Genomic DNA, 16,099 nt, shown 5'->3' with positions numbered 1-16,099 from the left:
GACAGGAAAGGTCTTCACTATGATTGGTATCTGCAGCATCTCAGTTAAGGGTTTCATTTTGCAATATGTGGCTTTATCACTGACTGGATCATTCTTATTATACCAATAAAGAAAACATGATATTTATGTCTGATCAGTCATATACCTTATGGAGTATGAGTTGTCCGCCTCTTTCTGGAAAACCCCATCTTGATGGGAGAAACCCAGTTTCGAATGCCCAAAGATGAGCAGGGTGTGGACTAGGCAAAATGAAGACAGACACCAAAAGAACATAAATTTACATGTGTTGTCAGGTTTTATTTTTTATTAGTACATGTCTGCAGTACATAGTGATTACATTTCTTGTAGGGAGTTGGAACATGTACATAACACATCCAATTCTTTTTTCATCCCCTTCTCTTTCCCTACCGCCACCTCTTGCTCCCCTTCTCATTTGAAAAAAGACCTCCCTGTTCCCCATTATCTATCTTTTATTTTGTTCTTTATTTATGATTTGGGTTTCTTATATAAGAGAAACTGTGATACTTAGGCTTGTGTGTCTGATTTATTTCACATAACATTGTGGTCTCAGGATGCATCTATTTTTCTACAAATGATTATGTCCTTTTTATGCCATAGTAGTGTACCATTGTGTGTAAATATCACTCTCTCTTTATCTGTTCACCTGTTAATGGACATATGAGCTGCTTCCAAGACTTAGCTGTTACACAGTGTGCTGCTATAAACATGAGTATGAATTTATCACTGTAACATGATGTCTTAACTCTTCCGGGAAGATGATGAGAATGGCAATAGCTGGCTTGAATGGAATTCCTATTTTTTGAGGAATTTCTATACTGATTTCCATAACATTTGTACTAGTTTGCACTCCCACCAACAATGTAGAATGCTCCTTTTCCCACACTCTGGCCAGCATTTGTTGTTACTTGATTGTTTTCTAGGATTGACAGCATAGCCAAGTCACAAGTGAATGTGCTTCATGATTTTGAAAGAATGGGAAAAATTCTGCCAAAATATGGACTAGTGTCTGTGTGTACCTGTAGCACCTGTACTTATAAATAGTGTTCTGTTTCTCACCGTGTTCTCATTGTGGTAAGAAGCTCCAGTCTCACCTCCTCTTCTGCTCCACCGCGCGGCAACCGAGCTGTTGTAGTCTAACAGCACCAGTGTGTCAGTGGAAGAACTTGTGGCCAATTGAAGAGCTTTCATTCCGTGTTTTCGCAAAGATTCCTTTGCTTTCTCTGTGTTTTACCACTTCTCTGGCTGAGCACCCTCATGTGGACTTATACATGTTTTCTAATATTTTCTCCTTCCACATCTGCCTAATTATCTCAGGAAATCTCGATTTTTTCCCCTCTTTTTTATTTTGAAGAGAAAAATCAATAAAAACGATAGAAATTTTTAAAACAAGATAATAGGAGATTAACAGTGGTTATGTATTGTACATTATCTTCAAAATAGTTGCTTAGATTACAAGATATACGCATGAAAGATTGATCAAACAATATAAGCACAAACTGTTCTTTTAAATGATCTAAAGAAACTAGTACTATAATTATCTTAGCTATCTTATGTGTGTATATGTATATTTTTTCCTTCTTTTCTCCTTTCCCTCATCCTAGTTGTTCTTTCCTTTTGAGCAGTCTCTTTCCCTTTCACGATATCTATTATACATTTTGAATCTTATTTACTCTTTCAGTTTTTTACACTAGGGAGACAATATGATGTTTACACATGCAAGTCTGATTTATTTTACTTATGAATATGGTTTCACACTGCATCCATTTACCTATAAAAGCCTTGAATTTATCCTTCTTTATAGCTGAGTAGTACTCCATTATATAAAAATAATCAAGTCTTTTCTCTCCTCTTCCACTTTTCCCTTGTTTTTGTGAGAAAATGGTGAGTAGGTGAGGAGCACTACCTAGCCCTTGTCAGAGAAGGAAAGTGGAAAGATGCGAAGTTCAGTTATATGCAGTTAAATGACAGTAACTTCAAAACCTTGAAAGTGCTTATGAGTTCATATGCAAGACGCCTAGGGCTATGAGTACTCTTCTTTCTCCCTAAGCCCTCTATTCTGAATGAGAAATAGATCTTTTGGTATTTATAGGACAGTTTTCCTACCATTTTTAGGTCCTGACACTACAATAGCATTGTCCTCTATTTTCACTGCATGTTTCAGCTATGTTGGGGGACAAGTGAATTTGGGGCTGGGCTGGAAATATCACCACCAGGTGTATCCCTAGTTCTAAGCTAAGTGCCTTCCCAGTTCCTAGCTGATGACTTTCAAATGAACATTTGAACAAACAGGGTTATAAATGTATAGACTTGTTCAGATGCCAAGGGAGTATCTGTGATGTTACTTGACATGATCAAAGGCAATAAGTATGGCCAGTGGATTTGATGAGGTAGGCAATGATGCAAGGTACCAACAAGGATAAGGATGATGATGATGATGATGATAATGATGCTGGTGATGAGAAGCATGAAGATGAAGGCAATGACAGTAGTAGTAACTAGAGTGACACTTATGACAATAATAGGGATTATGGAGCCAATGATGATGATGACAAGGATAATAACAGTAGCCCTGATTTACTGTACATTTTCCATGTGCCGGGCACTCTGCCAAGAATTTTAGATTATATCCCTTAATCGCTACAACCACCCCATGTGATAGAAATTTTTAAAATCCTCGTCTTACACAGAGGGAAATTGAGCCTTAGAACTAACTTGCCCAAGGCTGCAAAACTAGCAGAGTTAGACAGAACTGAAATTTGAAGCGAGGCCTGTCTGAGTTCAAGACTTCACTCCTCCTGACTTTCACTGAGTCTGCAGTGCACTGGCACTGACTTCTTGCCAGTGTTTGATGAGGGGCTTCCAAGCATTAAGAGAAGTGAAAAATCTGAACTCCAATCCTTTGTACTTTAGAATCTTGCACCCCTTTCTTCTAGTGACCCCTCAGAGGGTCTATTTCTGGCATGCTTGCCTCTGGAAAATGTCCTGCTAATGACACAGGATTATAAACAGTCTTTTTCCCAGAACAAAAATTTAACCTTTGAAACTCAACCTAATTAGAAGTATTTTCTCTTCCAGAGGCAGGTTTTCCCCCTTCTTCATTCCAAGTTTAAGAGGCTTCTTTGTAGCCAGAAAAAATTCCCCATAACCTAGTTCTTCAAGATGATAGTCCCTGGCCTGAGACTTACAGGTAACCTGTGTTCCTGCAGGATGTCACCCCTCTGGATCCAACACTGAAGGGTGTTTTAGGTCTGAGTGTTAGGTGGAAAGCTGTGAGGCCTTGGCCAAATGCAGGTCCAGGCACTTACTGACTTCCATTGCCCACTGTGAGGGGAGCATCCTTTGCCACCACCACCAAGAGTTCTTCCTAACTGCCCCTTATTGTGATGCTGAGGTATGCCTCCCACCTTACCCAGAGCCTCACCAAGATGTAAGGATGACATTTCATTTCTCTTAGCATTAGAGTAGGCCTCCTCTGGAAAGTAAGCATTGACTGTTCTCTATCTTGAAAAGGTTCTTGGACTAATATGGTCACCTACAGCTATATAGGGACTAACATTCTTCCTTTAGATAAATACTCCTTGTGACAGTTAAGATACTCCTTGTGACACTTCATCCAGTTTGACTGGATTAAGAGACACCTGGAGAGATGACTGAATCATGGACTCATCTGTGGATTTAATCTATAGCTGTCCATAGATGGATGTTCTGCTAGAAGCTGAGGAGGTAGGAGGTAGGTCACTTGGAGCATGCCTTTAGAAGGCATAACTCTTGCTGGCACTCTTCTCTATTCTCTGCCTTCTGGAAGCCATAAAATGAGCATCTTTGCCCTACCATGCCTTTCTACCATGATATTTCTACCATGAAGCTAGTTGGACTGAATCCTCCAAAATCATGAGCCAAAATCAAATTGTCCTTCTTTAAATTATTTTTCCTGAGTATTTTACCCCAGCAACAAGAAACCTGACCAATATACTTCTTTATCTATGCAAGAAATATGAAACTTATAAGAGCCCTTATAAAAGCAGATAAATCTGAGAGAATTTGGATTTGGTTCATATCTTGAGATCCAAGAGACAAGGTACGAGAGAAAGTGATACTGAGGTGAAGGAACAGAAATTTCTTGCCTGGCATGTAGAGATACCAATATTATTTTTGAATGAATAAATGAATGGACGTGAATCTAGTTCTCAACTCCAACCCCACACTCTGGCCTATGTGATAGCAAGAGACATCATAGATTTTTTTGTAGTCAAACTAACAGTAGTCAACTGAGTGGATTGTTTTTCTTAACATGAATTATTAGTCTTATATTGCTAGGACAGAATACCTGACATATACAATTTAAAGGAGAAACGTTTTATTTTGGCTCATGGTTTCAGAGGTTTCAGTCCGTGGTAAGCTGGCTCCAAAGCAGACATATAGTAGAACGGTGTGGTGAGCTACTGAATTCATGGCTCTTGAAAGCAGAGAGACATGAGCCAGAGAAGAAGGGGTCAGGGACCAGATATAATCCCCAAGGTCACACCTCCAAGACCTACTCAGGTACATGGAGAAGTATGTTCTGCTAATCTACGACTCTCTCAAGTCATTTATGTGGATAATCAAGACTAATCATCACACATGATTCCACTTATTCTTCTTTCCAGCTTAATGATATTCTTTTGTATATATTTCCCATATTTTCCTTATTCATTCATCCATTGATGAGTACCTAGGCTCTTCATCAAATGCTTTTTGATATTTAGATAATTGAACTAAAACATCCACTTACTTTGGTGTAAGGTCCTGCTTATAATAGTGATGCTTTAATGCTAGCTGATTGACTGTGTGGTCATACGTCAAAGTGAAGTGCTCCTCAATATCCTCTGACATTTTGAAACAAGGGCAGTGGTTCAGGCAACATGCTTTAGAGGAAAGAATGCATATATTGGAATCAGTATATTCTATGCTGCTTGAACTTGAACAAGTGACTTGACCTTTGAGCCTCAGCTTCCTATTCTGAAAAACAGGTGGGGTGGCCTGGGTGAGTAACCCTAAGACTTGTTCAGGCAGGGGGACCCTGGAAGTCCCACTGGGACCTGAGAACATGTTTCCTGCTGAGTAAGTAATGCTTTCACTTTTACACTCCTATCAGAAAAGAATTGAGCATCCTCTCAACACATACAGTTATACATGCATTTTATGTTTATTTACTACATACAACATAAAAATAGAAAAATAAGTATGAGATGGTAAAATGGGCATAAATCAATTTTATGGGATCTGAAGGCAAGGTCTTACCTCCTCTCTCTGGGAAGATGTTGAAGCCCCTAGTGTCAGTGGCCAGTTGAAGATGTTGGACTCCACTTCTTTCATTTTTCACCGATATCAGATCAGACCTAATGTTTGCACTCTGTCCTCTCTGACAGGCTGTCCCCACAGCTACTACACATCCTCACAAATGTTGGTTTCATATGAAATCTGTGAGGCCACCACTATTTTAATAAATTAAGTAGTGTATTGGGGACCTCATTTCCAAAGCTAATTTGGGTAGTCATATTCCTTTTGGAGGCTGTGTAGATCTCTAGATGTGAAATGCAATCAACCATAAGGCGGCTGACTATTTTGCGTATTCTTAATATTTTAACCAATTTGGGAATACATTCATGTGGTAATTATGTTCATAGCTTTGGTAAAAAGGCCCTGTGATGATGTTTAAAGCTCAGAAAATTTAATCACTGGGGCAAGTAATTGACAATCATTACACCCCATGAAGAGAGAAAATACATTTTTTACCCAGTTGGAATTACTTCTTATGTAGCACATGCTAGGTTTTGAATGGCAAAATTTTATTGTATTAAAGAACAAAAATTATACTTTCCTCATTTGACTCAGTGAATGGCTGGTGATTTTTATACAGAAATAGGTGAGGCATTGAGTGTGGCTTACGTGCTTTATCAAAAATCAACTCAGAATAGAGTATGGATGGAAGGGGGCAGGATTCTTAGTAGAAGTATCTAGGAAATCACCCTTGCACGAGGGAGAAACATCTCTATTCATCCTGGGGATGGGAACCCAGGGAGACAGTGTGAGGGCCGGGGAGAAGTTGAGGGAGTTTGGAATGCTCATTGCCTCAGTCTTTTTTGTGCAGTAAGAAGTAAGTCACTAAGACATGTGGATCACTGGCTGCTTTGTACTCTGGCCTTTTGATTGGGGTTCACAGCCTGACTATACATTAGAATCACCGGAAGAATTTTTTTTAACCTTCCAATGCTCAAGCCACTTCCCAGAACGATTAAATTAGCCTGGGGAATGACACATAGGCATTGGTTTTGTTTTGTTTTGTGTTTTGAGATAGGATCTCACTGTGTAGTTCAGGCTGGCCTTGAACTCATTTAAAGTCTAGGTCGGCCTCAAATTTGTAACAATTCTCCTGCCTCAGCCTTAAAGAGTGCTTGAATTATGGGCATGTACCACCATACCTGGTGGCATTGATACCTCTTAAAGCTCATAGGAAATTCCCATTTATAGCCTAGTTTGAGGATCAGTGGTATATCATTGCTTCTCTGATTTTAAAAATCTTGTTAAAATGCAGAGTGTGACCCAAGATTCTGCATTTCCAGGAAGTTACCTGAGTGATGTAGCTTCTCCAAAGAGTCCACTTTCGGCAATAAGGACATTGAGAATCCATTGTTGACCAGAAATAATTGATAGCTGCCTACACACTCTCAACAAAATTGTTGCTATTTTACAGTTGGAAAACACACATTTTGAGAAAGATTTCAATTATGTACCATATAATGCCTTGGTCAGCAATGGACTGCATACACAGTGGTGGTCCCATAAGACTATCCCACAAGCAACATCATAACCATCTTAGTTTGTGCAAGCAGCTCTATGATATTTGCACAATGGCAAAATCAGCCAGCTCTGTGGTTCTTAAAGCATGACCCTGTCATTAATGACACATGGTACTCATTGAAAGAATGATTATTTTAGGAGGGGACAGCTTATTTTATGGTACTGGGGATTGAACCCAGGGCCTTATCACTGAGCTATACCCTCAGCCTTGTTAATTTTGTTTTCAATTTTGAGATAGGGTCTTAATCTCTAAATTGCCTGGGTTAGGTTCTAACTTTTGATCCTCCTGCCTCACTTTTCCATAGTACTGACATTGCAGGCATGTGCCACCATGCCCAGTTTAAGAAATTCATTTTGATAGGAAAATCTAGATGGTGACCTGATTCTGCAAACAGTGGGCCTGTGTGTATAGGATAAGGTTGCAGATAGATATCAGGCTCAGGGAGGCTCATGTATTCATCCTTGCCGTAATTCATCCGGAAAATATTTCCTAAGCACCTCCTGTCCACCAGGCCCAGTAGCAGGAGAAACAAGTAAACAGGTGGTCCCCATATTAGGGTGATCAGGCTAGATAACATTAAGTTGGGGTCCAGTGAGAGCTCCATGAGGGTGGGGGAAGATCTCAGAGGAAGCAACTTTGAAACTGAAACTCCAAAGTCTGACAGATGAACAGGAGTTGGTTGGGTGAAGACAGAAGCCAGATAGGGCTGCAGGCCTGAGGGGCAGACCCTAGGAACATCCAGCCTCCTGTATAATTAGATCTGTGCAGTTCTTGTATGAGAAGTTGAAGTAATAATTTTGTGATCCCCTCAAGTCTTCTATCCCAGCTACTATCCCAGATATCCCTTCCCCACTTCACATTTACCCTAGGCCTTGAGGTTTTTCCCCCAAGTTTCTATCGGTGGGGGAGGGACTTGGGGTACACTAGAGCAAGGCCCTAGCAACTGACTGAGAGGCAAGAGATGGAGGACCTCCAGCAACGTGCAGATCCAGATTGTTAACACTGCCATTATTTACTGACCCCCCCCCACTCCCGCAGATAAGGGGTATAAGGGGAACTGATGGGTGAGCACATTTCAACTCATTCAGCAATGGCATTTTGCAAAGCTCAGAATGTTTCCTGCATCTCTGAGGAGTTTCACACGCCCTGTGCTTGAGCATTCGCCTGTGGCTCCTGCGATGCTCCTTGATTTGAAGAGCCTCGAGCCCACTCTTTGCCCACACTAATAAGTAGGTTGACTGAGCAGGGAGGATGGGCCTCTGCCTTCGCTCTAGTCATTAACTGGCTTCTTGGCTCATCCTCAGGGACAGGGACTTGCCCTTTGAACCATTAATTCATGAGCCAATTTTTATTCTCCAAGCATTGCTGAGACACTCAGTACCGGCCTCTGCAGCAGCAGAGGCCACAGCACCAGCACTACAGGCACAGACCCCCTTGGCTGCTGACTCAGAGGTGGAGTGGGGCTCCCTGCTGGCAGGTTGAACACCAAGAGGGGAGAATGCTGAGCGAAGAGAGAAGGAGCCTTTCTGGGAGGTGGAAAGGTGCATATGGAAGCAGAGTTCACATTTCCTTTATCTGGCTATTGTTGGGGACAGTACTGTACTTGATGGGGGATGAGGAGCTCTCAAGCCTGTGGTTAATGGTTCTGCAGAGAAGCGACCAGCTTTGTCTGAGGGATGTTGTATCAGATGATGTGGAAGGGAGCTTTTGGTCAGAGGCTTCCTTTCCCTTTGCTCCTGAGGTACTGCATACTGTCCCCCTCTACCTGCACCCTGGCCTGACCTGCACCCCATTGGACCTCAGATTTGATCCAGAGATGTGGAGACCCTAACAGGGCACCAAAAGCCTTCTGTGTTGGGAAGGCAGGCTGGGGATAGGTGGATAACTCGAAATAGCTTGAAGCAGTGACCTGCCCCCATACACCTAGCACTCCAGCCATACAGCCATAGCCACTTCAGGCTGCAGTCCTCCAAGAAAGGAACTGGTGACAACAGGGATGGATGAGACTCCTGGTAGAGATAAAAGAATGAACAGCAGTGCCATGAATTTAGCGGAAAGGACCTGACCTCCACTTTGGAGAAATCCTATACTCCAGTGCTGTTCTCTGCAGGTGTCTGTGGGCACATGCAGAAGGGGAGAAAGGGGACTCTGGGGGAATCACTTTTGCCAGGAAATAAAATACAAGGAGAGGCATAGTCCTCACAGGTCCCATGGGGAAAACAGAGCCTGGAATTGGCCTTCAACTGTACTCCCAACTTTAGTGCACTATTAAACTAATTATTTAATTTCGCTGTGTAGTTTCTCCCTTAACAAAATGGACATACTTCTAGGACCCTGTGGCAGGGGCATTCTGAGGACTGAATGAGGTAGTACACGGGGAATTCACAGCAGAAAGCCTGCGTTTGAGCTCTTGCCATCTGTGGGAGGACAGGGGCCTATTCGAGGCACCTCACCCTGACATGGTCCCCTCCTCACATCTGAGGAGGGTTCTGGGGAGTTAGCAGTCCTAGATCAGGGCCAGGCAGGGGACGGAGTGAGGTTTCCCAGGAAGTGATGTGAGCCGACACCTGCGCTGAAGGTGTGTGTAAGGAGCAGGTGGAGGAGACGTGCATAAGTTTGCCCTCTCTTCCTTGGGGGTTTGGGGGTTAAGCAAAGCAGACAAGGAGGAAGGGAAGCTTCCATTTCTGGGAGGGAAGACAGATGCATCCATCATGAGGAAGCAGTCAGACACTGGATAATCCTAACCTTCAGGAAGCCTGAAGATGCCACAGAGCATATGTTGGCTTCTGCTGGGTTGCATACAATTCACCTTGGATGGATAGCCATTGGTGCCTTCACTGCTATCGCTGTCCTTTTCTGCTTTGATCCCACCTCAGCTTCCCTTCAGCTTTTTCTCATACTTCCCAGAATGGCCACAGTGAAGGAAAGGTCAGAACCTTGTAGAAGAAGCATTTGTCCTGCAGATCTTTACTGGGATGCATGCAAGTGCCAGCGAGAGGTGTCCTGCTGCTGTTGCTACCTTTTCTGACATCTCTGGTGCCTTTAGACTCTACCTCTCCAAGAAAGCTGGTACCTTGTCTCTTTCAATCATGACTTCAACCCTAGCCTTCAGCAAAGTGCTGGCATGCAGTGGACATTTGGCAAATGACCTGGTTGGATGTGTGAATGAATGCACACATGTGTGAATGTGAATGAATATTTTACTGGAGCCATGGTGTTTTCTGAGGTGAATCAAGGAGCACTCAACACATGAAGAACCAAACCCTTCAGCTGGACCAAGTCCTTTCAGCCTGTCTGGGGCCAGCCTGCCCCCCAGCTCTGCCCTAAAGAGATTTCTTCCTAGCCTACTTGGTCATCTTGTGGTTTCTAAAGGGTACCCTTCCCTGAGGAGACCTCTTTTGGAGACAGTGCAGTGTGCCATGCCAAAGAGAAAGGCCTATCAGTCACTCTCCACAAGGTTATTTGCACGGCATCCTTCTTTCCCTCCCTTCTTCCTGACTCAGAGCAATTCCTAGTTCTGTGCATTTAACACATTTTGATTGTCTGTAAATATCAGAGTTGTTCATTTGTTAAAGCTACTTTCTTGTAATGAGATATTATTTGCTTATTTCTAAACCCATGATGTGCTGGGCCACCTCTCTTTCTTGCTTGGGACTTTGTGTTGGTACTTTGGGGAGAGCAGAAGAGGACAAGATGACCATAGGACAAAAGTCCACACAGCTGAGACAGGTGAAATCAAGAATCTGAGTTGTCCCAGGCCTGCCCAGTGAAACTGAGAATTATTAAATTATTATTGAGCCCAACCAGACTCCAGCACTGCACAGATCTCTGAGTTAGACATGGTGCCTGCCTTCTCCATGGTAACCAGGCTAAATATGGATGCGTTTCCATGGAGAGCCATATCGCAGCTGCAGCCCTGCTTCCTCCAGGAAGCACACGTGCTAGATTCCTTTGGCCTCTCAGGAGGTGGCCAGGGGCTTTCGGGAGATTCCTCGGACATCAAGAAGATAGTTCTCACCTTTGAGGATTTTGTTTCCAACAAACATTCCATTTCTCCACCCAGCCATAGACTCATCAACATCCCCTCTTGTTAGTAGGTAGATGTTCAAGGAGGGCACAAGCCACACAGATGAGCTGATTGGGAAAGTAGCACTGGACCTGATGGCCATTCGGACAAGCCATGCCATCTTCATCGTGCTCCAGGAAATGGATTTTCCTGTTATCAGGAGGAAAGAGGATGTCATTGGTCAGAGGGAAGCAGCCAGGAAACTGTTAACAACCCTTGTGTAAATGCACTGCTCTTGTACTCAGCAGACCGCTTTTGGAAGAATTGCTACAGTTTTTGAAATGCTTTCAGAAAATTTCCATAATTTTAAAATAATTTCATAATTATTGCTACACAGAGAGTTTTAATGCTCCCTTCCATATTCATAGAACATTCAAATGTGACAAGGTTTTATTTTCCCTTAAGGGAAAGTAAATTTTTATTCCTTATTTGAATTCGAATGAGTCAAATCTTTGCATATCTTAACATCTGACATAGCAATGTGGAATGAAACTTTGTTTCTGTTGAAAGCTAAACATATAAGCTGAGTATTAGGTTTAAAAATACCCTGTTTAACATCATTTGGCTACTTAGAGATTACATCATCTGTGTTTATAGCTTAATCCTGTTAAATTGGGGCTCTCCAAGCACAGCTGATTACATGGGTATGTTTGTGTATATTAGGAAATATCTATAACGTATATATTATTTCCTTCTTAAGATTGATACTGTGTGTTCTGCATTTCAGGCCAAGTGGCACCAGAGCCGAGTGATGGATGATCTGCAGTCCCAGAATCTCTCCATGGACATGACTGACTCCCCTCCTACCTTGGCCAATAACAGACTGGAGAACGGCATGGCCCAGCTGATCACCACTGAGGCCTGGAACATCAATTCCACCGACCTGGTCAAAAAGGCCCTGGTGACCGTGCCAGCCCCATCCATCCTGAATCCCCCTGCAGAGTCCCAGAGCGGCATGGCTTTGAAAGTGGCAGCCACTGTGCTGCAGCCCCTGTGTCTCGGGGAGAGTCCAGTGGTGATGCCCATTCACATGCAAGTGGAAGGGAGCTCTGCACCAGAGCTCAACCCCAATGGTAATACCACCTACGTCATGACCACGCAGGGCCCTGTGCAGCTGCCCGTGGTGCTGGAGCAGCACGTTTTCCAGCACCTCAACTCTCCTCTGGTCCTGCCACAGGAAGCACCATGCTCCTCCAATGCCATCCACAATAACCTCTTCCAGGGGGCCGAGGACTCTGAGGCCCAGCCCCAGCTCCTGGACCTGCGGATCCCCAGCCAGCCACAGGAGCCCACATTGCCGTTTGAAGCTGTGCTCCAGAATTTGTTTCCCTCCCAGGGCTCTCTTGGCCCCCCACCTTGTCAGCCTCCTCCTAGCTATGCCCCGGTGCCACCACAGCCCTTCAACTCCCCCTTGTCTCCCCTGGTCCCGCCAGCCACCCTCTTGGTGCCCTACCCTGTGATTGTTCCCTTGCCAGTGCCAGTCCCAATTCCCATCCCCATCCCAGTGCCTCAAAGTTCTGAATCCAAATTCAGTCCCAGTTTCCCCAAGCCACCATCTTCCTTCAGCCTGCACTCTTTTAAAGGCACACAGACCCCTCTGGAAAAGGATGAACTAAAGCCCTTAGACATCCTCCAACCGAAGGAGTACTTCCAGCTCAGCCGCCACACAGTCATCAAGATGGGGAGTGAGAACGAGGCTCTGGATCTCTCCATGAAGTCGGTCCCCTGGCTTAAGGCTGGTGAGGTCAGTCCACCAATCTTCCAGGAGGATGCAGCCCTAGACTTGTCACTGGCAGCCCACCGGAAGTCTGAGCCTCCTCCTGAGACACTATATGGCAACAGTGGGTCAGAGGGCAGCCCAGGTCAGACCGTGATAGAGAAAGTTCCCAGTGGCACGGAAGTGCCCTTTACTCCTGCCACATCCCGCGAGGCCTCAACCACGATGGATAGCCACATGGGTGGCAGTAATCCTGCTGAGATGGTCAGCCAGGCCAGCCAGCCCAGCAGTGAGGTCAAGGCTGAGAATAACACTGAGATTGGGAGCGAGTCCCAGGCAGCTAAGGTCATCGTTTCAGTTGAAGACGCTGTGCCTGCCATCTTCTGTGGAAAGATCAAAGGCCTCTCGGGAGTATCTACCAAAAACTTCTCCTTCAAAAGAGAAGACTCTGTGCTTCAGGGCTATGACATCAACAACCAAGGAGAAGACTCCATGGGAAACGTGGAGCCCCTTAGGAAACCCATCAAAAGCCGGAGCATAAAGTTAAAGAAAGTGAACTCGCAGGAAATACATATGCTCCCGATAAAAAAACAACGGCTGGCCACCTTTTTTCCAAGAAAGTAAATAATGGCTTTTTAAAATTTTTATGATTATAACATGGGGAAAGGTGCATTGGTTTTTTAAAAAGGCATTTAAAACAAATTATCTTTGTTAATTATTTGGGGGTGTAGGTGGGAAATGGAAAGGTGAATCGGCTCTAGAGGCCCTGTAAGCTAGTATCATTTTCTTTTTTAATTTTTGACTTTTCACAAAGGAATAAATAAGAGCAACCTATTTTTCAAGCAGATTGCACATTTTTTGCAGCTTTAATGGAATATTGGGTGAATCAGAGGGGTAAAAAAGCTATTTTCATTGCCACAAAGTGCTTTGATGATGTAATACCTAATAAAGGGTAGGATGACTATTTCACAATAAATGTTTGTTTGCACTAATTAGTTGCAGTATTCTGTTATTTATAAAATGTGCATTCTTTAACTGGCATGATTGGGCCAAAACTCTTGCTTTGTACAGAGTTATAAGTTATCTGTGTCTAGAGACCTCAGCTCTTCAGGTATAATGAGAAATACTGTCCTATCCCCCCTTAAATGTGGACTAAGAATATGTATAACCTGGAGTAAGTTACTTCTCCTTCTAGGCTTTAGGGGTGAGTATAAGAATGTGACAGAAAGAAGGACCAGGGAGGTGAGTTTCAAGCCCTCAACGTCCCTTCCGCAGTTCACACAGTTCTTAAATGTGTCTAACTCTATGCTGGGACCTTCTGTATACTTAAAACAAATGTGTCTGAAAAACAAAGGAACTTGCTTCCTTCCTTCCCTACTCCAGAGTTTAGCTGGGAAGGGCCTTCTTTTCGAGGGCAATAAGAGCATTGTTTCCAATGACTGAAAGTCTTGCAAGTCAACAGTCTGACTGCAGGCCACTCAGAATAAGAGGAAAATTGGTAGCTGATATTTATATTTAGATATAAATATTCCCAGCCTTGAAGATGGGATCAGGAAAAGAATAAACTCATTTTCTGTTACTGTAACTCAGTGGTTCTCAAAAGAGGGTGGTTGTGTCCCTCCCCAGCATCTGGCATTGCCTGGAGACAGTTTTAGTTGTCACAACTGGAGAAAGAGTCCTACTGGCATCTACTGGGTAGGGATCAGGGGTGCTGTTACACCCTACAATGCACAAGACAGCCTCTCAAAACAAAATATGATCTGACCAGAAATGTCAGTAGTACTGAGGCCAAGAAGCCCTGTTTGAAAGCTATCTCTTGACGGATGGCAGCGATGCACTTGGAAGGAGAGAACAGTGTTGCTTTTCCCTGACAACATAAAGCCACCCACACAAATGAGGCACTGTGAGCGTGCGTTTAAAATAGACCTGCTAGGTGGCACATCACACTTGTGTCTGAAACTGTGCTGGTGAGAGACTGATTAGTGCATGCCTGCTTTACACTTTAAGCGCTTTCTTTCACTTCTTGCAATTAGTATGTATCCAGCTGTTACTGTGAACACGAACAGGAGGAAAAGCAGTTGCAGACTGTTCTTTTATTACCAGACCCTCTGTGTATAGGGTTACAATTTTAGCTGGTCTGTATCACACACCCAGAGTGGATTTTTCTCTTTTATGCTTTTTTTCTGTGTTGTTAACATTTATTTTTCAGAGTGTGACCATTTTCTTTTTCAAAGTGCAACCAAACGGCAGTTTCATGTCAGGCTAACTAATCTCATTCTCCAGCATCAGCCTGACTCCATCTTTTCAGCTTCTACATGGTACAGCTTTTTTTTTTTTTTTTTTTTTCATTTTTATTCCCAGTGTGGGTTTCTGGCCATGCTTCCTGAGTGTGGCGCATGCATTCTAGTTTCAAATCAAACACAAATGTGCCTAGAGACTAGCGTTTCCTGTCTGCCTGTTGTCTTTTCGCGTGCTTGCAGTAGTGTCTGCTGCCACGCTGTGCTGGACAGCCTTTCTATCCCAGCCAGTGGGGCCTATGTCTTCACAATGGATTGGGATTGCTTATATGGATTTAGGGAACAAAACTTGCAATTTGCCCTTTAGAATCAAGTGCTTAAAGCTGAGTGACATGCAAGCGGAAAGGAAAGTATTTGCAACCTGTAATTACCTTATAAACCTCAAACCACAAATTTCTCTTTGTTGTATCGGGGATGCCCTTCTCTCTGCAGATGGCAGCTCTAGTTAGGTGAGAAAAGCTGGCTCCACAGGCAGTCTTGGGTGTTGAGGCCCTGTGGGCCGACCCCAAGCCTGGGTGGATTTCTGGACTAGGCCTCCCCACCTACCCAAGCCATGCCTTTTGACATGTGTGAAGGCTTCATCCGGAGTATCGCGTTATAGCTGGGGATTTTGCTGCTGAGGCAACAACACCCTCTGCCTGCCCCCTTCCTGCTTTTGATGGAAACTGGAATCCAGTCTCTTGGCTACATGCAAGCCAGGGAATCAGCAGAGAGGAAAGGCTCCGTTGCTGTGGTCAAAGGGAGCCTGGAGTCTGTGGTGCTTTAATTCCATACTTGTTCCGTAGGCAGAAGTTTGTAGCCCGTTTACATTACCTTTCAGAGCTAGCAGCCTGGAACTGTGCTTCCTGGTCTGAGTGAAATGATCCCCAAGGAGTGCACCAAGCAAAACCCTCAAGTCTTGTCATTTTTCTACTTGATTCTGCAAACCTTGGTCACTTACCCCTCACCCCTCACAACTGTCTCCAGGAAACACCCTTTTAGCTTTCAGACATGTAAGATTTCCATCAAGCTTTTTTTTTGTAAATTAATTTCTCATTTATCCTTCAGATATTTGGGGCCAACTAAGCTAAGATCAGCCTTTCAGTTTTTTTTTTTTTTAAACAAATATGATTAGTCCTTAAGAATGTTGATATTTGCTTAGTCTTGTCAAGATGGTT

The 16,099-nt window shown here is 43.7% G+C and overlaps 1 protein-coding gene across 2 annotated transcripts in view; it reads left to right on the top strand.

The window, feature by feature from the left end:
• Rai2 (retinoic acid induced 2) overlaps positions 1–13,637 on the top strand; it is a 59,267-nt gene extending 45,630 nt beyond the window's left edge. For both annotated transcript variants that reach the window (XM_063243055.1, XM_003466382.4), the window contains exon 2: positions 11,656–13,637. In XM_063243055.1, the coding sequence (XP_063099125.1) occupies positions 11,680–13,269 (1,590 nt within the window). In that variant the 5' untranslated portion in view covers positions 11,656–11,679 and the 3' untranslated portion in view covers positions 13,270–13,637. The remainder of the gene's footprint in view (positions 1–11,655) is intronic.
• Positions 13,638–16,099: the final 2,462 nt, after the last annotated feature.

This window comes from Cavia porcellus, unplaced genomic scaffold, assembly GCF_034190915.1.
Source record: "Cavia porcellus strain 051 isolate PalLab524CR breed Dunkin Hartley unplaced genomic scaffold, mCavPor4.1 scaffold_33, whole genome shotgun sequence".
NCBI classification, from domain to species: Eukaryota; Metazoa; Chordata; class Mammalia; order Rodentia; family Caviidae; genus Cavia; species Cavia porcellus.
This window is presented reverse-complemented; position numbering and strand designations above follow the sequence as displayed.